The sequence below is a fragment of the Acartia tonsa genome, chromosome 13 (genome assembly GCF_053477335.1).
Source record: "Acartia tonsa isolate MP-2025a chromosome 13, ASM5347733v1, whole genome shotgun sequence".
Classification (NCBI taxonomy): Eukaryota; Metazoa; Arthropoda; class Copepoda; order Calanoida; family Acartiidae; genus Acartia; species Acartia tonsa.
Genome location: NC_137272.1, coordinates 31,973,959 through 31,999,596, shown reverse-complemented (window position 1 = coordinate 31,999,596; position 25,638 = coordinate 31,973,959). Strand labels below are relative to the sequence as shown.

Below are 25,638 nucleotides of genomic sequence, written 5' to 3'. Positions count from 1 at the left end.
TGAAATATATTTGCAGAGTAGCAAAGCTGCTCTACAGTTTGGTCTGTTGGTAGGTTTTGCACTTGTCGTGTGTTTTTTATGACTTGCAACACACGTGTAGAATAGAAGAAAAACTATTGTGACCCTCATTCTCGGCTAGGGTAAAAATACTTTATCATCAATGCGGTATGATTTCATTTCTTTAATTCAATTACATTTTTTTTATTGGTATTTTGAATCTTTTGGAACTCTTCAATAACTTCGTAAAATGTAAATAAGTTTTTATAATTTTAAGATTTTTTAGTATTAAAATTTATTGGATGTTGTCATCCTTGTTGTTATATGGTTGTACTGTATTTTATTTCATCTCTTCTTATATTTCTATACATATCAATCCAGTTTAATAATTCTTTTTAAAAAAGTAGAAATGTATATCTAAAGAAGCGAAGCTGCAACAATAATTACTTTGTCTCTCTCTCTCTCTCTCTCTCTCTCTGTTTCTCTGTTTCTGTCTGTCTCTCTCTCTCTCTCTCTCTCTCTGTCTCTCTGTCTCTCTCTCTCTCTCTCTCTCTCTCTCTCTCACTGTGTCTCTCTCTGTCTCTCTTTCTCAACCTCTCTCTCCCTCTCTCTCTATCTATCTATCCATCCATCTGTCTCTCTCCCTCTATCTCTCTCTTAATATTATATCCTTAACTCTCTCTCTATCTATATAATTATCTCTCTCTGTATCTTTTGTTTTCTTTTTCTACTTTTCTCTTTTTTATAGAAAATTATATCTCTATCTTTTTTATATTTATTTTTCTCTCCTTCTTATCTGTTTTAATCCCTTTTCTCTTTGTTTTTTTTATTTTTCCATCTATCTTTCATTGAAATAGTTATGAGGAATTCTGCAAAAAATATATTTTGTGAAGAAAAAACTTTTTTATGCAATGAGAAAATATTTGTCCAGGGAGGGAGAGGACAATGAATTTTAAATTAATTTGCAACCCCTTTTTCCCCCATATTTCTCTTGGGAGGATGGTGATACCCTCCCCCAAAATAGTTATAAACCTTCCCAGGACCTAAGAGAAGCTACATTGTAAATGAGAACCATATCGGTTCAGCTGAGATCCTTAGGTACAGAAAGACAGACAAACATCCCGTTACTTTTTTATATAAGGATTGTCGTATCCATGTTTCCCTGGGATTTTTTTTCAACAGACGAAACAGTTTAAGAGGTGTTGAAAGAAATAGGAAGCAAGATCCATAAACATTTTCATGATCTTAAAAAAAAAATTCTTGTTACTATACTTTTGTTTAAATTAGCAGCTGCGCCCCTAGCATCCAGGGGTTCTGTTCTAGAAGGGGACAAATGGGACAGAAATGACTTAGATGAAGAAAATAGCCTATAACTATCTCAAGATTAAGATATCGATTAAGAAAGTCATAAGTCATTATTAGATAAGCGTTACTTGATGGTTATTTATGGCTTAATGTCTTACATGTTTTATGTCAATTATATGTTTTGAAATCATATTGACTTAATGTTAAAATTTCATTTTTAGGTATACATATCTTGTCATAGCTGAGAAACTGCATAAAAATATAGCCCCACATTTTTCAATTACATAAGAATTTTCATCAAAAATCTCTGAATATTAAATTGGCCTGTTAAAGCTCCCCTCCCCCCTATTAGACAGGAATATTGCACCAAAAGAAAAACAATTTTGTTTTATTAGGCTGTAAATTCTGTTTCTAATGATTGTAATTATACTGGTACCCAAAGTTTTATATGCACCTTCTCTCATTTGAGGGATTAAAAGTTTTAGATACTTATATTAAATCTTGATTTGGATTGGTAGGAACAAACTAGAAATGTCCAAATTTAAACTAATAATTTTGTTTATCATAATTGGTGATATGTGTTAATTTATAATCCATTGTCCTATCCCTCATTTAATGTTAATAAAATTTACTTATGGTCTGCCGGGGTTATGGGGGGGGGGGGGTTATGGTCCAATTTTAAAATGAGGGAAATTGCAGAGAATTTTCAACAATTTCTATAAAGGAAAATTTATGGTTATTAATCAGAGTTATATAACAGGCAGGGAACAGACAAGGAAGGATAATAAATGGATTTACAACACTTTTTTCCTTCATTATTTTTCGTTCACCAAATGCGAATATGGGAAGAATATAAATTTCTTTTCATAAAAATAAAGACCTTAACCTTTACACTGTAACCTAACTTTAATAATTATATAGAATTCTATCGGTTCAGTGCTTAGTGAGATCTTAACGGTCAAACCTCCAAAAAATTTTACTACTTTATGAGAAAGAGGAGACAATGGGCTGTTTATTACACTAGTCCCCAAAGTTTACAAAAATGTGAGTGACTTTAGTGAGTTATGATTGGTTGATTTAATAAGTTGAGCGTTCAAACGTTTCAACCACTATTTTTAATGTACAGCAGTGGTAAGTTTGTGTATCATCATTGAGGATGTACATCAATTTATCGGCCATTGTCGTATCTCTTTAGATCTCTGATTAATAATGGTATTTTAATTTTAGATTTATCATCATTGGGTATGTACATTAATTTATCGGTCTTATCCCTTTATTTTATCCCTTTAGATCCCTGATTAATAATGTTATTTTTATTTTAGATTTATCTGGTAACAAACTGTCAGATCTTGCTGGGGATATCTTCTCAGAACTGGCAGACCTCGTCAACCTGGATTTGTCTAGAAATAGGATGGAGAAATTGAGGTAAGATTTTGTATTATAACAGTTTACTGTAGTTTTTCTCGGTTGCTTTTTTTTTCACAATATTACTTGTATCCTATATATATATATATATTAAAGTCTATGCCCCTAGAGGCCTATTGGGCTCTTGAGGGCACGGGGGGGGGAGGGGGTAAGTCGACCCCCTACTTTCAATTGTAGTTTTATCCGGATTTTTTTTTGGGGGGGGCTCATTTTTTTCAAGGGGCGTATCTCTTGGGAAAGTAGTGGAACCCTTCCCACAAAATAGTTAAAAACCTTCTAAGGACTTGAAAAGGTACCCTGTAAAGAAGAACCATATCGGTTTATTGGTTAGCGAGATCCTTCTAAATTATTATAAGAATATATTTTTATCTACCTATACTTATTTAAAACTATCTATTTTTCTTAATATCTATCTATTTTAACCTATTTATGTTACATATTTACATTTTTCCCCTTACTTACAATTTTTTACCCTACAAACCCTAAGACGTTTAACAACTTTTAATATGTAACTTTAAAGTTGAAGTGTTCTTAAGTGCTTTTTTGATAGCATCAAAGCGTTTGATCCTTTACTCTAGACTTACATACTTTGGGAAAAATAAGTTTTTTAGAAGATTTCGTAAACAAGTTTATTGCGGATTTTTACTAATTTCAAACAATTTAAATTCAAAGATCTAAAGGGATAAGACAATGGCCGATAAATTTTGTACATCCCCAATGATGATACAGAAAATTACTTCTTCTGTAGATAACAATTAGTGGTTAGGCGTTTTTTTGAGATGACCCAAGAAAACGTTTTTATAAAACTTAGAGGACTCGTGTAATAAACAGCCCATTGTCCCCTCTCTCTCTGATTTAAATTAGTTTTCTGACTATTGCTATAGGAATTAGTGTTACTTCACCTACAGAAAATTATTATTTTAAGGGATTTTTTTCTTTTCCTCATTGATAACATATTTAAGCGTGATATTGTACTCTAAACTATAGAATAACATAAAACAGACGAACAAATAGACACTTTTTATTGAGGAGTTTTGCTTGTAAAAAACCGTCATTTATCCTAATGTATATCTATCCATCTTCTACTTTTCTAACAAAAGAAGGGAGGGAGGGGACAATGCCAGTAATATTAATTTCCCCCGAAATTACAGTTCTACCAATGGCAGATTTTTTTGTGATAGACATTGGGGGGAAAAGTATTGTTCGTTGCCTTATCCCTCAGTCCCTGGAAACAAAAGAAGGAATGAAATTATTTTGATGTTTTCTTCTGTGAAGCAAAAATTTTATTATTTTTCTCTCTCCAGCCTGGAACCTGGACAGGTATTATCAAAACCATCCCGTTGGTCCTATTGACATCAGGGATCCTAAGGGATAAGAAATATATGATAACAAAATTACCCCTACTTTGTTGAAACCAACAAATTCAATAAAAGTACCCAATGTTTTTTAGCCAACAAATTATGAAACTTTGGATACCAGTGTAATTTACAGTCCAATATACCCTCCCTCACTGTATTTACAAACATTTGACACATGCATTGATTATGATGAGTTGTCAATTACCAAACAAATGGAAAAATCTGTGAATTTTATTCCAATCTTTGTCTGTCGTGTTCTTCTGTATGTTTTTCAGAAAACTAGTTTGCGTCAATGGTCTTTTCTAGCTTTCTTAAGAAATTTATATATTTCAAGAATTGAAAAGAAAGAAAGAGGGAGAGAGAGAAAGAGAAAATTTTGATTATTGAATTTATTTTAAAAGGAAAATGTGTTGATATAATAGTGTTTGAGTATGTGTTTGTTAAACCATTAAATTTTTGGCAAAAATAGACAATTTTATCCATAATTTTAGCAAATAAAAAGACTGACAACTTGTCAATAACAAATCTTTTAATATTTAATTTAATTTTTGGTTTTTGAAATCCATCAATGAATAATACATGTAATCAATAGGCATTAATGATTATATATACTACACATTACATGCACGGCCAGTTTATTTTATTTAAGAATTAAGTATACAGTCAAACGCCTTTTTCACATCCAAAAATCACAATTTTCAAATGTAGAAAAAATGCCTAAAAACAAATCAAATCAACAAAACTAAAATGTTACAGACAAGTAGATATTAAAAGGTTAACATATGATATAAACTATAAAGCAATTTCATAAATAAATATTATAACATACAATATTTTACAAGCCTTACAGAAATTGAAATTCTGTTCCAGTCTAGCATTGTTTATGTAAAAAAGGTTGAGACATGTCTAACATATTTCCAAGACCTTTGCTTCGAGCCAGGTTTTAAGGTTGTAGGAGATTTCATATCACAAAAGACTTTGTAGACTTTTTGATTTAAGAAACGGTTTTCAATAAAAAGCTTATTCTGTCAGTTTAAAAAATTATCAAAATCAAATCACCTTTTATAATAAAATTTTCTTATGGAGAAAGTGACATTGGACTTTAAATTATACAGGTACCCAAAGTTTTATAACTACATTATCTAATTAATTTGCTTAAAAAATTTGGGTACTTTTATTGAATTGTGATTAGTTGGTTCCAAATTAGATGTGTCCAAACTTTTCAACCAATAACTTTAAATTACAGAAAGAGTTTTTTTGTTTATCATCATTAGACATGTATATTGTTTTAACTCCCATTGTCTTATCCCCTATGATCACTTAATTTTCTTGTAAATATTTATATTAAATAAATTTTATGACTAAGAGTGATTGTGTATGAAAGTGGATGAAAAGTCCTTAGAACCCCAGGTCCTTTTTCATTCTTTCTCATTTTGCCATCTGGTGCCTTCTTTAGTGTTATACAAAATATCATTTTACCTTTTGAATTAAATATTAAAATATTTGTTTTTGTTGATAACATTTAAGGCATAATATATGAAAACTAAAATATAACACATTCTTAAGCTTAGGTTCTAAAAACTTTCAGTTAAAATCGAAAAGAAAAAAGTAAAAAGAAATTTTTAAAAAGTTGACCATTCTGTTGACAGGTTGACAAATGAGAAAAAAATTGGGCGGGAAAAATTTAATAATGTCTACAACAACAACACCTGCGGGCTAGGGATAAACATGTGGAATAAATAGAACAGGGGAGACAAAGATCATGGTAGTGATTTTATAAAAGAATAAATTGGATGTAATACTGAAGTACATATTTTAAATATGATTTTAGTATCCTTAAATTTAATCATATTAAATAGTTGTCTGCTCTGTTCGACAGAATATTTGTCAGCCATCTTGTTTTTTGAATTCATACATTTTAGTTGGAATTTTAATATGTTTAGATATAAACATTTTGTTACATCTTTTGTATTGTTATGCAGTCTTAGGAAAGGTTTAATTGTTATAAAGGGAAAAAGCTTACTAAAAATGATTCAGAGAGGAGGAACATTTATTGAAGAATCTTTGTTTTTATCACCCTAAGGTCTATCCGTCTGTCTTTCCGTCTGAAAATCACTATTAGACTGATTTTCTTATTTGTTGACAGAATTAAAACACTGAATTACAAAGTAAACATGATCATTAACTTTTTGTCAGAAGTTGTATAATTTCTCTATTCTAACTCTATTATACTGTTCTTTTATATTAATTAGTCTAATATACATCTTTTTTTTAGGAGAAAGACATTCAGTCGTTTGTCCAACCTTCATACACTCAAAGTTGCTTCAAACTATATCAACAAAATATCACCCAGGTAAATAGATAGATAGATGGATTCATGGAGTAAAGATTGATTGATAGATAAATAAATAGATAGTTAAGTAAATAGATGGATAGACAAACAAATTGAAAGGCTGGTAAGAAAAGGATAGATATTGGACAAAAATATGGATAAATATGTAGAAAACAACTTGAACATTCTAAAATCTATTTATAAATAATAATGTTACATTTGAGAATATGGGATACAGTCAAACGCCTTTTATATATCTGAAAATACCATAATCACAAAATTTGATTAAATGCCTCAAATTAATTCCAACCATTATAGCTAAAATAGGACAGGCAATTAAATTATTGGACAGATAGATGGATATGAAGAAAGATGTCAAAGATTCAAGTAATATCCTACAGACAACCAACCCTTTTATTATATATCTTTCTAAGAAGAACAGATTTGAGCATAAAATTATATGCTGTAACTCACCTTCTTAAAATCATAATTGAATAGATACTTATTTTGGCTGTCCTTTATCCCACTCCTATATACATTAGAAGTAGTAGGTCGAAGGAAAAGTAATATTGTCCTTCAAATTGTCGTGCTGTTTATTCTATACAAGAAATATATGTTTTTAATATTTTTAGGCAATTTAGAAGTTTGGATAAACTATCAAATTTGGATATTTCAAATAATAACATCAATTCTTTGGAGGCTAACTCATTCGATGGCTTGGAGGTAAGTTTAATAGATAGGTAGATAAGTAGATAGATGAATAGATAGAATGATAGATTAAAGTTTTCTTTCTTTTATTTTCTTTTAAAATAAATCGAAAAGAATTTCTTAATGATTTGAACTTATTCCCCTTAGACTTTTTCTGAAAAAGTTGCATACAAAAAGTTTTAGAATTTGGTGTTAGATTTTAGTCTTTACATATAGTTAGATTTTTGATATCTTGGGCAAGTTTAAATGCCAAAAAAGCAATAAAACACACACACAAAAACAGGTATTGTCAATTAAACTCCTATTTTTTCAACGTTATGGTTATAAAATCTTGAATATATAATTCTAAGAAGAAAAAAGAGGGCAAGGAGTAAATATATATTTCCTAAAAGTTAGAGTGTTCTTACAAAAAAGAAGATAACAACTTTTAGTTAATAGCCATAGAGAGAGGGGACAATAGCCTGTATATTACACTAGTCCCCAACGTTTTATAATTATTCGTTAGCTAAATAACTTGTAATGGATTTTGATTGGTTAGTTTATTAAGTTGAGTGTTCGAACGTTACAACCACTAATTACAATCTAGAGAAGGGGTAATTTTGTGTATTATTATTAGGGATGTACATCAATTTACAGCCATTGTATTATCCCTTTAGATCCCTGACCTCATTTAGAATCAAGTCAATTTCAGAAAGTCAATTTTTGCAACTAACGGAAAGATAGACCAACAATTAAGTTGAGTTATAGAGATTATTCTCATCGATAAAAAATAATGGAAAAATATTTCAAAATACTTGTTTGTAGTATTGTGGGATATATCCAAAAAAATAACCTTTTTTTCGATACTTGAACATATTAGTTGGTAGATAGATGGATAGGTAAATAAACATAGTAATACACAAATAGATTGATTAATATAGAAATTGTTAAAAAGATAGTTAAGAGGCTTTTTTGTTTTCTTTATTGAGAACCAGCGGTTACGCCCCTATAGGTCTCTAGGGGCTCTTGAGATAAGGGTGGTGGGGGAGAGTCAACCCACCACTTTACATTAAGGTTTTAATAAGAAAAAGTAAAAATATGTGGGTTGATTTTCCAGGGGCGATTTGTCTTGGGTTGGTACCCTCCCAGAAGATTGTTATAATCCTTCCTAGGATCTGTAAGAAGCTTTACTGTAAAGGAGAACCATATCGGTCCTGTTGTTAGCTGACAGAAAGGTTGTTGGCAAATAGTGTATGATTATTAAATAATATAAGAATAATCTGCTATTGACATACCCCTGTGTTTTCCAACATTCATGTAAGGTTCATTAATTCCAAGTAAAACCTAATTTATCTGCTATGGACATACCTCTGTGTTTTCCAATATCCATGTAAGGTTCATTAATTCCAAGTAAAACCTGATTTATATACCATTGATATACCCCTGTGTTTTTCCAACTTTCATGTAAGGTTCATAAATTCCAAGTAAAACCTTATTTATATACCATTGACATACCCCTGTGTTTTTCCAACATCCATGTAAGGTTCATTAATTCCAAGTAAAACCTAATTTCCGTCGCTGTGTCAAAAGTTAGACAAGTAATAATACATGTTACACAGTAAAACTGCAAAAAATAATAAATAGCAAAAAATTGGGATCATGGAAAGAAAACGAAGTACCGAATTTCGTCGTATTTTCACAGTAGCTTTTTATTGTTTATGTTAGGTAAATGTTATTGATTGCCCCGCAGGGTTATAGGCCCCCCGCAGGTGCTATATATAGGAGAAAAGCCGACGAAACCCGCTACTTCATTTTCTTACTATGATCCAAAATTTCATTAGTTTAGGTTGAATATCATATTATATAAAGTAGTAAGCATTTTGTCTGTAGCTTATCATTTCGATAACTACTGAACCGATTAGGTTCTCCATGGTAGTGGTAAAGCTCCAAACCAGTTGGATTATTCTATCATTTCGCTGTTTTACAATATTGCAGAGATTGGGGGAAATCTATAGAAAAAAAAAGTTTTTGATAAATTGATGGTAATCTTAAACAATAATCTTTAATATTTAGGAATATGTACTCCGGGGTTAGGGGGATTTGGCAATGGATCATAAATAAATGATACCCAAAGTTTTATAACCACTTTGGCTTATTCGTTGGCTTTACAACTTTCGGAACTTCAAATGAATTATAATTAGTTAGTTTAAAACTATTAGTTTCCAAACTTTTCAGCCTCTAATCTTAATCTAAGAAGGGTTAATTTTGTTTATCATTATAGGGAATTTTTATCACATTTTTCCTCCATTGTCTTATCCCTTAAGATCCCTGCTGATAATATGAAGAGTTCTAAAGACATTTTATACCAGTTGTAATAACAGTGGAGTATAAGGTTAGCCTAGGCTGTAATTATACTGTTATACTAGAGTAGTAAACAACTATAGGAACCTTTATAAGTTTATATTTTCATTCATCAATCTACTTTGTTATCTATTTTTCTATCTATTTTATCTACTTCCTGAAAGTCAAATTTATCATTTTTCTGATTTACTCTCTTTATCTATCTCTCTCTCTGTCTCTCTTTCTCTGTCTCTCTGTCTGTCCTGTCTCTCTCTGTCTCTCTCTCTCTCTATCTTTATCTTTATCTGTCTCTCTCTCTCTCTCTCTCTCTCTCTCTCTCTCTCTCTCTCTCTCTCTCTCTCTCTCTCTCTCTCTCTCTTTTTCTATTATCTTCTACCTTTCAATACTCGACCCCAATCACCAAAAGACACGTTTTTACAATAATATAAGATGGATATAAATCAATTCGCCCTTGAGATTTGTAAAATAGATAAATATACAGATAAAGAGATAGATAGATAGATTGATGGATATGAAAATAGATTGAAATTGATTAAAAGAAATACACTAAAATTGTAAGGAAATCCTTAAAAGTTTTTAAGTTAAGGATTTAATTGACCGCAAAAATTAAAGGACATTTTATTAGTACATTGTTCGGATTTTGAAAGGACAGACAAAAATCAAAGGAGAGAGAGAGAGAGAGAGAGAGAGAGAAACATACATATATTCAAGACTTAATAATGATATTCAGATTTATAAAAGATTACTTCACTCACTGTATATTATTCAAATAGATAGGTAGATAGATAGTTGGATAGTTAGATACATAGATAGGTAGATAGGTAGATAGGTAGATAGATGGATAGATAGATGTTTGTAAGATTTTTTTTGTGTTATTTGGGTAGATATGATCTTAAAGGATAAGACAATGGATGATAAAATGATCACTGTACACCCCAAATTACGATACACAAAATACTCCTGTATTTGTGGAATAATTTGGACAACTAACTCAAGATTAAACAAAAATCTCCTAAGCTTTTAAGCCAGCAAATGAGATTTCGTGTTTATAAAACTTTGAAAACCATTATTTATTTTCCAATTTATCCTCCCTCCCTGCAGATAAATAGATAGATAGAAAGACAGATTTTTGACGGATAACTTTTCTATAATTCGAATATTTCTTTAACATGCCACTTATTCATAATATGAATGTCTATATAAAATCACAAATATTTAAAATAGCAATAAACCTGTCGATTTTATTGTTTTATTAGACCATAACACTCCTAAACTGGACTTTAAATTTGTTTGATCTTAAACCATTCAAAGTCTTTCATTTAGAGATAACATAGCCTAAAACCATCCAGAAAGCGATGTGATGCTTCTATAAAATTTAAAATTAAATTGGTTCATTGGTAAGCGGACTGTCAAAAAATACTTACTATTTTATAAAATAGGATTGCTTTATGAGTTTTACTTTTGGCTACTATAACGAAAAACCAATTGATTTCTTCTTCTACCCCTCCACGCCCCCCCCCCTCTTCCACCTTATAATATGCATATATTTTCCCTTCCCCTAATTAATCCTCTACCACCCCCCCCCACTCTTATACCCAAAATAAACCACCCCCCCATCCGTTCAATCATATATGCTTGACACTTTAGGGTGGTTGTTGGGGGGCGGGGGGATTCTTTGTGAAAATCATGGAAATGAAGGCATGCATGGTTAACATGGATCTTTAGGGATAAGACAATGGACAATAAAATGCTACATTCCAAAATACGATAGCCAAAATATAATCCTTTTTATTGAATAACTTTGTAGACAGCAAATTTTGACCGACCTTTCAAGATTAAATGAAATTACCCAAATTTAAGAATGAAAAACTTTGGGCACCGGTTTGTTTACCGTCTAATTTTTCATCCCTGATGGTTAACCTCTCAGATTCGAACAAGATTAAGTAAAATAATCTATGATAAAAACTTAGTAAGTATAGACGAACCATAATTAGACTGCAACTTCGCTTCCAAATCATGCATGTCTTTCCGTATGTCTGTAAAAAAGCGGTCCTTATTATAATTTATGCACATATTATTATGAAGAGCTTTAGGGTCATTGATTCTAGGGTGTGTATTCACTTACGCATTTTTTTCACGATTTATCAGGTTTACCTTATATACATAAATTGTACATCCCCAATGATGATTAACCAAATCACACCTTCTGTAGATAAAATGATTAATTAAAAAGTTTGGACACTTCTAGTTTGGAAGCAACCAATTAAAATTCAATAAAAGTACCTAATGTTTTTGAACCAACAAAATAGATAAAATCTTTGGGTACCAGTGTAACTTACAGTCTAATATCCCCTCCCTTCCTGTCTTTCATATACGCTAAAAAACAAAATAGCAAATAAGTTATTGTAGGCATAAAAAAATCCTTTAATTGCATGTCTTTAAGTGGAAGTTCTAATTGTTAAAGGTCAATTGTTCAGGAATCCAACGGGATAATACAATGGCCGATAAATTAATGTACATCCCAAATGATGATGAATAAAATTACCCCTTCTGTAAATTACAATTAGTGTTTGAAACGTTTGGACACTTAACTTAATGAACCAACCAATCAAAATTCAATAAAAGTCCCTAAAGTTGATATGAATAAAGAAAAGTGTAATAAAAAGCATAATGTATCCTCTCCCCTGCTATTTGTTAAGTCTGGCTAATGGGTCTACGTTTGATATTTTTAATGTCTTTAGTTATGACGCGGTTTTTAATGCACAGCCCCAACATCCCTAAAATTCATCTCTCCTAAACCCCCCGTGAATAATTTCTATACCCCTAAGATATAGCCTTTAAATTTCTTCATTCATAATTTACGGAAGAAAAGTTATTTATCGCATCGTTTTATAGACAGTTTTCCGCGGATATAAAAATGTACAATTATAAGATTAAAATCAGTGTTTTTTAGCCCGAGATGCCGAAAAAACTGTTATTATTCTTATGATTGTACATTTTTATATTCGTAGAACACTTTTAATCCACCGGATATTAATCGGTTTCGAAGCGATACTGGAAATGGTATTCTTTATTTATAATATTTTAAGCTTGCTATTGATAATACTTGATAAAAACAGTACATTTTGCTCTAATAATGATTAATTTTTCTTCATATTATTACTTTTTCCCCTTAAAATCTTAATATAACAGAGATTTCATTTACTTAGAACGATGTAAAAGGTGTAAGAGGGTTAAAATATCTATGTACTAAAGAGTTTTTTCAGAGAGAAAAGGGATAATGGGCTTTTTATTACACTAGTCCCCAAAGTTTTGAAATAACGGTTTCTTATTCGTTGGCTTTACAAATTTGGTGACTCTAGTGAATTTTGATTGTTTGATTTATTAAGTTGGGTGATCAATTTTTTTAATCACTAACTTTAATCTAAGAAGGTGTATTTTTGTGTAACATCATAGAGAATTTACATCAAATTATCGGCCATTGTCTTATCCCTTTAAATCTCTGAATAGCTTTACTGTTTCTAATTACAAAGCTATGTTTCGATATTATTAGATAAAATATGATTTATGACATAAATATTAAATGTCTTTTAGATATTTATTATCCTAGTATGAGAGTATAATTACAGCCTCATATTCAACTGTGTCAATACTACTATAAAATGGCTATGAAACCCGTGTATTATTTAATATTAGTTATATGGGGTGTTATATGGCTTAATAACTTCGAGGACTTTAATGAATTTTGATCGGTTGATTTATTGAGTTGATAGTACAAATGTGTCGATCACTGATTGTAATATACAGAAAGGGTTATTTTGTGTATCATCATTGGGGGATGTACACCAATTTATCGGTGATTGTCTTATCCCTTTAGATCCCTGATGCGGTAGTGAATGCACACCCGGGGTAACATTTGTTACCGTAACTGATTTAAACCCCGCAGACAAAAAAATTATTCAATAAATTTTAAAAGGGTTAGCTAGGGCAATGGATGAAAAATTAATCTTCGCCCCTACAATTAATTTCTTATTTTAACTAATTTGAACATATAAGGGTTTTGGTTTGTTTCATTATAACTTTAGAATAGCAACGGTTAGGGCCCCTGCAGGGGTGATGCATAGGGTAAAAATTACCTTCCTTTATTTTCAATTTATTTTAAAAATTATGGGGGGGGGGTTAGTGTTCGATAGTCACTTTGAGGGAAAACACCAAGATTTACAATAAACTTGATAAATATATAGAAAATTACTTAACATCCTTTCATTGCTCCAACCCTTATTCCCTGGTAAAGTTTGACATATTATAAATTGTACATAATAAAATATAGGAAGCATAGCAAATTGAGAAAAAATATAAAAATTATTTTATTTATATCATATGTAAATTTTAAATAGAGGGTTGTTATGGGAGAGAAAGAAAAAAGAAGATAGGGAGAGAAGGGAAGGCAAAAAGAAAAAGAAAGATAGACAATTAGATATGTAAAAATATATAAATTCTTGAAAAATCTTCTAAAATATTTGCAAAAATCATTGAATTTAATATTGATTTTACATTGACATCTGAAGAGAGCAAACATGCTCGAAACAATTTGTAATGTCTGAATTAATATATAAAATATTTTTTTTGTGAGGTAACCTCTAAGTAATATGTAATTTTATAGATGGTAAGATAGATGGATAGATAGATGGTTAAATAGATAGATAGATAGATGGTTAAATAGATAGATAGATAGATGGTTAAATAGATAGATAGATAGATGGTTAAATAGATAGATAGATAGATGGATAGATAGAAGGCTAGAGAGAGAAAGTATAAAACATGTAAAATAAAAGTACATGAAAGTGTGTTTATATTGATATTACTGCAGATATAGAGTAAACAAGGGTGTCAAAACACAGAGGCAAATTTCCGTAAATTTGGTAACGGGTGTCAAATAATTTAAACTTTTTTTTCGTATAAAGAAAATTTAAAAAATCATATACAAATGAAAATAAGTAATTAATCCTATACAGTAAAGTTGTAAAGTTTTTTTTGTCTGACTCCTAAGATCTCTAAAATTGCTGGTCTGAATTATTTATATTTTTGGGTAAGGTTCATAAGTATCTTCTTAGGGTGGTTTTATGCTATTATTCTAGACGTTTGAACATGTCCTAATTATAGAGGAACTGAATTAATCCTTTGTGAGCTTCGCTTTTATGGGTGTTGTCATCCTTGTTCATTTATTTTTATGTTTCTCCCCATTGCGGCCTATATGCACTTAATAGTTATTTTATGCATTCTATCTATCTATCTATCTATTTATCCAACTATATATCTATCTATATAGCTATCTATCTATCTAAGTTGTCATCCTTGTTATAATGTTAGCTCAATATTAATATTCATATATTCTGATCTTATGGATGTTGTCATCCTTGTTATAATGTTAGCGCAATATTTATATACATATATTCAGACCTTATGGATGTTCTCAATATTCAAATATTCTGACCTTATGGATGTTGTCATCCTTGTTATAATGTTAGCGCAATATTAATATTCATATATTCTGACCTTATGGATGTTGTCATCCTTGTTATAATGTTAGCTCAATATTAATATTCATATATTCTGACCGCATAACTTTTTTATTCACATTAGTTGTGCCGTGGTGGTGTTAGTAGCGAAGCTACTCTATAACTTGTCCTACCAACAGACAGTCCAATATCAGAGATATAAAGGGATAAGACAATAGCCGATAAATTGATATACATCCCTAATCAATGATTATACACAAAATTACACCTTCATTAGATTATAATTAGTTGTTGAAAATTTTAAACACTCAAGATAAAGAACCAACCAATCAAAATTATAGTCCCTAAAGTTGTTAATTAATCGAATTATAAAACTTTGGGAACTAGTGTAATAAACAGCCCATTGTCCCCTCTCTCTCTCTGCGTCTTAATATTCTTGTTATTACTGCGCAAGCTATGAAGAAAATTATTCTTGTTTAAAACATTTATAAAAATTATTCCAACTGCAAATTTTTTATTCACATAAGATCATATTAGATGCAGGAAGGGAGGGGACAATGGGCTGTTTATTACACTAGTCCCCAAGGTTTTATAAAAACGTTTTCTTATTCGTTGGGTTAGCAACTTTAGTGACTTTTAATGAATTTTGATTGGTTGGTTCATTAGGTTGAGAGTCTAAACGTTTAAAAAAAACAGGATTCACAAATATTAAAGAAAAATGATTAATTTATATTATATTTCAGAGCCTACAGCACTTATCCGCCAGCTACAATAAGATCTCGGGAATAGACAGAGCAGCCTTTCTCCCACTTCATAACCTACTCCTATTGGATCTTACTCATAATAGCCTAACAGAGGTAAGGTAGATAGATAGATAAATAGATAGATAGATGGATAGATGATTTATATACATAATACATATAGATAGGTAGATGGATAGATAGATGGATAGATAGATGGATAGATAGATGGATAGATAGATGGATAGATAGTTGGATAGATAGTTGGATAGATAGATGGATAGATAGATGGATAGATAGATGGATAGATAGATGGATAGATATATGGATAGATAGATTGTTAGTTAGATAGATAGATAGATAGATAGATAGATAGATGGATAGATAGATGGTTAGTTAAATAGATAGATAGATGGATAGACAGAGCAGCCTTCCTTCCACTACATAACCTGCTCCAATTGGATCTTACTCATAATAGCCTAACAGAGATTAGATAGATAGATAGAAAAATGGATAAATAAATGGATAGATAGATGGTTAGTTAGATAGATAGATAGATGGATAGACAGAGCAGCCTTCCTTCCACTTCATAACCTACTCCTATTGGATCTTACTCATAATAGCCTTACAGAGGTATAATAGATAGATAGATGGATAGATGGATAGATGGATAGATGGATAGATAGATAGATAGATAGATAGATAGATAGATAGATAGATAGATAGATAGATAGATAGATAGATAGATAGATAGATAGATAGATAGATAGATAGATAGATAGATAGATAGATAGATAGATAGATAGATAGATAGATAGATAGATAGATAGATAGATAGATAGATAGATAGATAGATAGATAGATAGATAGATAGATAGATAGATAGATAGATAGATAGATAGATAGATAGATAGATAGATAGATAGATAGATAGATAGATAGATAGATAGATAGATAGATAGATAGATAGATAGATAGATAGATAGATAGATAGATAGATAGATAGATAGATAGATAGATAGATAGATAGATAGATAGATAGATAGATAGATAGATAGATAGATAGATAGATAGATAGATAGATAGATAGATAGATAGATAGATAGATAGATAGATAGATAGATAGATAGATAGATAGATAGATAGATAGATAGATAGATAGATAGATAGATAGATAGATAGATAGATAGATAGATAGATAGATAGATAGATAGATAGATAGATAGATAGATAGATAGATAGATAGATAGATAGATAGATAGATAGATAGATAGATAGATAGATAGATAGATAGATAGATAGATAGATAGATAGATAGATAGATAGATAGATAGATAGATAGATAGATAGATAGATAGATAGATAGATAGATAGATAGATAGATAGATAGATAGATAGATAGATAGATAGATAGATAGATAGATAGATAGATAGATAGATAGATAGATAGATAGATAGATAGATAGATAGATAGATAGATAGATAGATAGATAGATAGATAGATAGATAGATAGATAGATAGATAGATAGATAGATAGATAGATAGATGGATAGATAGATGGATAGATTTATAGATAGATGGATAGACATATAGATAGATAAATAGACATGTAGATAGATAGATAGGCATTATTTACCTACTTAAGTGAGAAAAATAACCAATTATTTTTGATGACTTTATATTTTATTCTTCAAATATTTACATACACTTCTGCAGGGATTTCAGGGAATAACCAATGAACAATTAATCAAACTTCGCTTTTAAAGATAGAAAGATAGACAAATTAAGGCATGCTTTAATTTAAAAACAAAAGTTTGAGAGTAATTAACCCAGTTAAAAGGGAAAAAACTTTGACTATAAATTTTTGGACGCCTAGAACTAAACTTCAACATGCGTACCCCTAATGAATACATAATGCCTTAGCCCATAAACAGCTTTATACATTACCATGCACTCTTAGAACTTTCTAGCAATAGTCATGTAATCAAATGGTTGTTGAAGAAAAAGAAGAGAGAGTTGCTGGGTTTGAATCTTAGTCCAAACCGCGTAATAGCTAAAGACTTTGTCAGATGCACGACATTAATTGTAAGACTATGGGGAATGCCTTGACCAAAGACAGGCACGGCTTGGACTTTCAGACAAAAGTGGTGCAATCAAAGAGTTGAATGACTATTAGAAACAAAATAAATAGTTCATACTGCTGCTATATCAAGCGTTTGAAAACAACTTTTAAGAAATAAAGATACAGAGATTTGTTAAATATATATAGTACATCTAAATAAATTTTGGTATTAGATTTTGTCGGTCGCATGTTTTGTAACATTAATGGGTGAAAACATTAATACTAGATTTACTAACAATTAAAATTTTGTTGTGTTTCTTTCCCTGGTTTAACTCTATTCTGGGGTAGGGGATTCATATATTCAACCCCCCCCCCCCCTTTCAAATTTTTTTGCCTTTTATTTTTAATTTCAAATTGCACAAATGCGCAATTTACCAAACTTTACCAAAATTTCCGCGATACCACGGGGTGTCATGTAAAAACTCCCCCCCCCCCCCCTAATAAAAATTTTCAGAAGCCCACCGTAATTTACAGACAACCCTCCCTTCAATTGGAGGACCTTTTTCTGGAAGTCCTTTCTAATACTATTTAATACTCATAGTAGATAGATATAAATCGATATATGATAGATAGATAGATAAGTAAATAAAATGAAATTTTACCTGAATTTTTGCAGGTTCCAGAAAGTGTGCAGATCCTGGCCAACCTGCAGTCCTTGGACCTGTCCTTCAACAATATTGCCACCCTATCTTCCATTGATCTACCCATCCTATGGAGATTAAACTTTGCTAACAACCAGCTGGATTCTATTAGGGATTTGTCCTTATAGATAGATAGATTACTTTCCGTCGGATTAGAACCGGTTTTGAGTCATACTGAAAATTATGAATGGTATCGTATAAAAGATAATTTTTCGCATATAATTAGTAAAATAAAAAGTTATAAAATTAATCCCTTTGGAATTATTTTTTTAGTTTTTCATTGTGCTATCAGCGGAAAACTGTCTATTATACTAAGTGATAAATAATTAGGGATCTTAGGGGATAAGACAAAGGACAGTATATACATCCCAAATGATAATTAGCAAGATTTCCTTTCATGTAAATCAAAATATTGGTTCAAAAGTATGACTTACTAGTTTGAAACCGACCAATAAAAATTAATAAAAGTAACTAAAGTTTTAAACAATGAATAAGATCACTAGTTTTAAAACTTTGGATACCAGTGTAACTTACTTTTCGACCATCTCTAAGGATAAAAATTGCCCAGGAGAACGGACCTGGAACGGTTATCAAGCCTCCAAATTTTGGACATTTCCAGCAATAATATTAAACAAGTAGAGGCAGGATCATTTGATAAAAATACTTTACTTAAGGTAAGCTTTATATTAGTAGCGAAGCTACTATATAATTTGTTTATTTCTGTACATCCTCCTGATATGAGGTTTTTTGATCTAGCTATATAACAATTATAAAGATACTGTAATATATAATAAAGTTTTAAATAAATAGGGTGATTTTAACAATCATTTTTGCTTACTACTTAGTTATTAAAAAATGTCTTTATGGTAAGACAATTGACGATAAATTGATGTACATCCCCAATGATAATAAACAAAAGAATACATAATAGGATGAAAAAGATTGGTTAAAAGTTTGGATATATTTGTTTAAACTAACTAATTTAAGTTCCTAAAGTTCTTGTGCAAACGAGTGAAAAGCATGCTTATAAAACTTTGGGTACCAGCATAATTTACAGTCAAATGTCCAATCCAACCCAACGATCTAAAAAAAAATGTTTAATTTTAGGCTATTCGATTGGACGGTAATGAATTAGAACGAGTTGATAATCTATTTCATTCCCTAACTGGACTGACTTGGTTAAATATCAGGTAGATTTTTTTATATCTTTCTTGCTATCTTGGTATTTTCTATCTATCTTATATATCTTTCTTGTTATTTTCTCTGTTTAACTGTATAACTCTCTCTCTCTCTCTCTCTCTCTCTCTCTCTCTCTCTCTCTCTCTCTCTCTCTCTCTCTCTCTCTCTCTCTCTCTCTCTCTCTCTCTCTCTCTCTCTCTCTCTCTCTCTCTCTCTCTCTCTCTCTCTCTCTCTCTCTCTCTCTCTCTCTCTCTCTCTCTCTCTCTCTCTCTCTCTCTCTCTCTCTCTCTCTCTCTCTCTCTCTCTCTCTCTCTCTCTCTCTCTCTCTCTCTCCCTGTTTCTCTCTCTGTCTCTCTCTCTCTCTCTCTTTCTCTCTCTCCATTCTCTCTCCAATAATTTAATAAGCTTATCAAATACAAAAGTTTTACTATTGTTTTGTTATTGTTAACAACTCTAAGATAGTTCTAAGCCATTTCCTTCCATAAGTATGACAATAGATAATGAGGCTGGACTAGGCTGTAATTATACTGTCCTACTAGGATAGTAAACAGCTATAGAACCCGCCTAATTCTATTATCGGTAGTCGGACACTAAATAAACAAATTTAATGTTTTCTTTTCCTTTTAGCTGACAAGTAGCGAAGCTACTCTAGAGTTTGATTTGTTTAATACTTCAGTATGTCCTTTCGGTATAAGATATTAGCCTAGGTTAATAAATATCCATAAGACACCCAACTTTCTTATATAAAGTGTCATTTGTGACGTCATAAAAATACGTCTGAAAAGAAAGGATGAGAGGAGAAGTGGGAAAGGAAACTCCTAAAAGAGAGATGGATGTTTTTATGACGTCACACATGACACTATCCGCTGTTTCATCGAGCGCCTAGCATAACACTCTTCTTATTTCATTTGAGAAGCTCGAACCCGATACCTAATGGAGAAAAATAGATAGACAGATAGATAGATAAGTTTGTTATGATAGAAAAATAGAAAAGCAAACAAATTAAATGTTTATTTATCTTCTTCAAAAATGTGTTTTATTTGCTTTCTTATCATCATCTTTATCCAGGGATCTAAAGGGATAAGACAATGGCCGATAAATTGATTTTCATGCCCATTGATGACGTTCAAAGTTACCCCTTCTGTAGATTGAAATTAGTGGTTTAAATGTTTAAACACTCAACTTAATGAACTTAATTACTCTCTCTCTCTCTCTCTCTCTCTCTCTCTCTCTCTCTCTCTCTCTCTCCCTCTCTCTCTCTCTCTTTCTCTCTCTCTTTCTCTCTCTCTTTCTCTCTCTCTGTCTTTTCCTAAAATATTAAAAGTTTTTAAAGGGGACAAAAACTTTGGGGACTATTAATTTAACATTCATTGTCTTATCCTCTGTATACCCCTAATTTTCAGCTTATACCAACAACGAAATTAATTCGAAAAAAAATCACGAAACCTATACGTGATTTTCATCTGTCATTGGGGGGCAACACATAGTAGAATTGACGACCTTTTTTATCTGACCCCCAAGCATTATTTTAGATTTATTTTGCTTGTTGGCTATACCTTATTATTGCTAATTTTTTGTGAATATGTTTTTACAGTCAAGATAAAGAAATGAATAAATATTTGTAGTCTGTCATTATCAACTTTTTACTATTATATTTGTATATCTATCTATTTGTATATTTATCTATCTATATGTATAGCTTACTATCTATCTTTTTATATATCAATGTATTTACTTGACACTATTTGTAGTCTGTCATTATCAACTTTTTACTATTGTCTTTGTCTATCTATCTATTTGTATATTTACTTGTCTATTTATAGTATATCTTACTATCTATCTATCTTTTTGTCTATCTATCTATTTGTCTATTTACTTGAACCTAGTTGTAGTCTGTCTTTATCAACTTTTTACTATTGTCTTTGTCTATCTATCTATCTATATTTCTATTTATCTATCTATGCATCTAAATATCTATCAACAGTGAGAATCTATCTATCAATCATTATATCCATTTTCAGTGCTAATAGCCTGGTAGAGTTTGACTACGCGATGATCCCCCGGAGCCTGGTGTGGCTGGACCTTCACCAGAACAGGCTGGAGGCCCTACAGAACTACTTTGGACTCGGGGATGGGGTTGGCATTCAACACTTAGATGCCAGCTTTAATAGGTAGGAGGATATTATTCATTTGAATAATAAAAATCTTTTTTAATTGGACTTATAGACTGTTTGGTAATGATAATTGAGTTGTTACGCTTTCTAAATTTGTATGGAAATCATCAAGCCAAGTTAGAAATCGATGAGACAATTCTAACATGCTTAGATTTTATTTTATAAAACAGTAAGGTTTTTTCTGTAGCTTAAGATTTCGATAACTACTGAACCGATGGAGTTTTCCTTTTTAAGGAAGCTATATTTATATTTTATACGCTATTGAAATATTATTTAAATCTTAAGATTGGTTTTATTTTTATAAAACTGGTAATGATGACAATGTACATCCCCAATAAAGACTAAGAAACCAAATCTTGTAAAGGATAGGAATCATCGATTTAAGGTTTCAATATTACTAGTCTGGAACCAACCAATCAAAATTTTTTTTAAAGTACCCATAGTTTTTGATCCATTTAATGAGCACTGTTTAAAACTTTGGGTACCTGTGTAATTTACAATCCAATTTTTTTTAAGAATAACGACTATAACCCCTGCCAACATACCCCACAGTGTGCAGACTGTCCTGTTGAATGACAACAAGATCACCCACCTGGCCCCATACACATTCTTCGAGAAGACAGACCTCAGAAAAGTCGACCTTAGTGTTAATAAGATGAGCGAAATAGAGAGGTATGATTGAAAGATAGATAACTAGATAGATAGAAAAAAAAGATAGAAAAATAGATGGAAAGATAGATAGATAGATTCAATACAACTTCTTTAAAAATATTAAGCCGGAAGGTTTTATGTTATTTTTAGATTTAAGTTTAGGTATGGTTTAAAGATATTTTCTGCCCCCCCCCCCCTGATACACAACCCTTAGATGAAAGGGGCTCATCTAATAATTTATTATATACAGAGTAGTATAAAAAGTTTATTTTATATATCAAAAATCGATTGAATTTTTTGTCCAATTAATCGGAAAATCAGTATTATTAGAGAAAAACCTCAAAATAGGGATTTAATAAAATGATTAATAAATTTGGTTACTATAGTTGTTTACTACCCTACCATGAAAGTATAATTACAGCTTTGGGTATTCTCATACTCTACTGTCATACTAATGGTATAGAATGATCTTAGAAACAGCCTCTAACCAAAGATTTTGATAATCCTTTTTCAATATTTAGAAAAATGCAACCTATTGTATAGATTTTGGTCAGTAATAGATGATATCTAAAGGGATAAGACAATGGCCGATATATAGATGTACATCTCCAATGATGATACGCAAAGTTACCCCTTTATTCTATTACAATTAGTGGTTAAAAACAAAATGAACCAACCTATCAAAATTCAATGAAAGTCCCCAAGGTTGTTAATCCAACGAATAATAAAACGTTATTATAAGACTTTGGGGACTACACTAATAAGGATATAAGTTTATCAGGGATAGGACAACAGAAGATAGATTAAGCTTCTCCCAAACTTTATTTCGTTGAATTTTGTCTTTTGAAGCTTAAATATATTAGAGAGATTGATAGTTAGATATAGAAAGGGATTGATAAATAGTGTTGATAGATAAATAGATAGATAAAAAGGATAGATAGATAGTTCTAGGTTAGAAATTTACCAGCAAATCTGTATAACTTTCCAGATGCCATGTAAAGCTATTCCTATAGTTGTTTACTACCCTTAGAATGACAATATAATTACAGTCTGGGCTAGCATTATACCGTACTGTTATACTAATGCAATATATTGTCTATGGCACCCATATTTTAGATTAGTGGTTTTAGGTTACTACAAAATATGTCCAATAAACCATAGATTAGATACATATATAGATAGATAGATAGATTTTGTTTTTCTTTAAAATTGAGTTCCTCACTTTAAGCTTCACATTGGTCCTGGTATGGTTTTATGCTATTCTAGATTTAAGATTTAAGTCTTTGGATGGTCTTGTGCTCTTTCCCTGAACCCCCCCCCCCCCCTTTCTTGTTGAAATAAGCTATATGCGCAGTCACTAGTACCTATATAAATGTATGTAGACCAATATAACAACTATTACTTAATATTTTAGGAATGCGATAATTCTGAGCGACGGGGTAATGGCTGAATTTCAACTTGGGGGTAACCCAATACTATGCAATTGTGAGATGGTTTGGCTGAGGTGAGTAAATAGATAGATAGATAGATAGATAGCAAGACGTCTAGTAAGATAGCTAGATATCTAGAAAGATATATAAAAAAGCAAATCACCTAGATAGTTTATTATTAAAACTCTAGAATTATAGCTAGATAGCAAGACACACAGAAAGATTGCAAGACACCTTTACAGAAATCTAGAAATCAAGACATCTCGAAAGATAGCTAGATAACTAGACACATAGAAAGATATCAAGACACCTAGGAAGATAGCTAGAAAGAAAGACATCTAGACCGATAGTTACATTGCAAGACACCTAGAAAGATAGCTAGTTACCAAGACACAGATAGCTAGATAGCAAGACACATAGAAAGATAGCTAGATATCAAAACACCTAGAAAGATAGCTAGTTACCAAGACACCTACAAAGATAGCTAGATATCGTGTGAGCCTGAAACCCAATCTTATGCAACTGTCAGATGGTTTTGGCTTCTAGAAGCGTTGAGTGGCTGGTACTAAAGATAGTCAACACCCTAGTAGGACAGTTTAAACACAGCCTGGGCTAGTCTCATACTTTACTGTAATAATATTGGTTTATTAGGACTTTAGGAAGCATATTCTGGAGTGGTGTGTCTAGCTGCATTTTTGCATTCTTGGTGCTTCGAAAAATAACAACCGTCATTTTGGGATCTTATTGATTTTGTCAAGGATCATAAAACTTTGGGTACCAGTTTCACCTTTAAACGTCCCCTACCTCTGTATAATATTGTAAAGGTATCACTTTTGGCTATAAAGTTATATTTCAAATAACTGTTGGGTTTTTGTCAATTTTTCTTAATTTTGGAAGTTGTAAAATTGTCAGAATTGTCAATTTATCTTGGCCTATAACTCTTTCTGTATTTTTCTTTCTCATTTTTCTCCTTTTCTCTATATTTCCCTCGTAGTCAATTTATCACCAAGTTATTTTTAAAACCGAAGTTTTTCTACATTAGGGTTCGTAAGTCCGTAACGTTTATCTCTTATAATCAAGTTAGGAATAATAAAATTGTGCTATTGATTTCAAACCTCACGTTATGATTCCTGGAGCTATTAGGTTCAATTTAGGAAACGTAGCAACCTTAAAATCTTTCCCTCTTTCTGTCTGCCTGTCTGTCTGTCTGTCTGTCTCTCTCTCTCTCTCTCTCTCTCTCTCTCTCTCTCTCTCTCTCTCTCTCTATCTATCTATCTCTATCTATCTATCTATCTATCTATCTATCTCCCTGTCTAAATATATCTCTTCTCTTTTAATTAACCAAGAGTCAATCTAAACAAATAAAATGTCAAGATTTATAAGAATGTCAAATAATTTCTTGACAAACTGCATTTTAGGTGTCTTTTCTTATTAACTTTGGGGGAGATAGAATGGTTGTAAATTATTAAATCTGGCATTGACCCCTCCCGCCCTCCATGCATTTTTTATGTTTTTATTATTAAAAACTTTAAGGTTAAAGTAATTTTTTAAAAATCTAATTATGTATTACATTATTTAATAGATAGATGATAGATAAATATAATGATTTTGTGGTATTTAGATAGATAGATTGATAAATAGATAAATTGATAGCTGGATAAATAGATAGATAGATAAATAGATAGCTGTATAGCTAGATATATGAGCAGTATTACT

General features: G+C 31.0%; 1 protein-coding gene across 1 annotated transcript in view; it reads left to right on the top strand.

Moving 5' to 3' along the window:
* The window catches only part of LOC145335254 (toll-like receptor 6), a 92,605-nt gene that overhangs the window by 15,469 nt on the left and 51,498 nt on the right, over window positions 1-25,638 (top strand). The window contains exons 5-14 of the mRNA XM_080180993.1: window positions 2,625-2,727; window positions 6,361-6,438; window positions 7,050-7,140; window positions 15,728-15,841; window positions 18,464-18,601; window positions 19,058-19,162; window positions 19,596-19,678; window positions 21,689-21,838; window positions 22,358-22,513; window positions 23,907-23,996. Coding sequence (XP_080037119.1) covers window positions 2,625-2,727; window positions 6,361-6,438; window positions 7,050-7,140; window positions 15,728-15,841; window positions 18,464-18,601; window positions 19,058-19,162; window positions 19,596-19,678; window positions 21,689-21,838; window positions 22,358-22,513; window positions 23,907-23,996 — 1,108 coding nt within the window. The remainder of the gene's footprint in view (window positions 1-2,624; window positions 2,728-6,360; window positions 6,439-7,049; window positions 7,141-15,727; window positions 15,842-18,463; window positions 18,602-19,057; window positions 19,163-19,595; window positions 19,679-21,688; window positions 21,839-22,357; window positions 22,514-23,906; window positions 23,997-25,638) is intronic.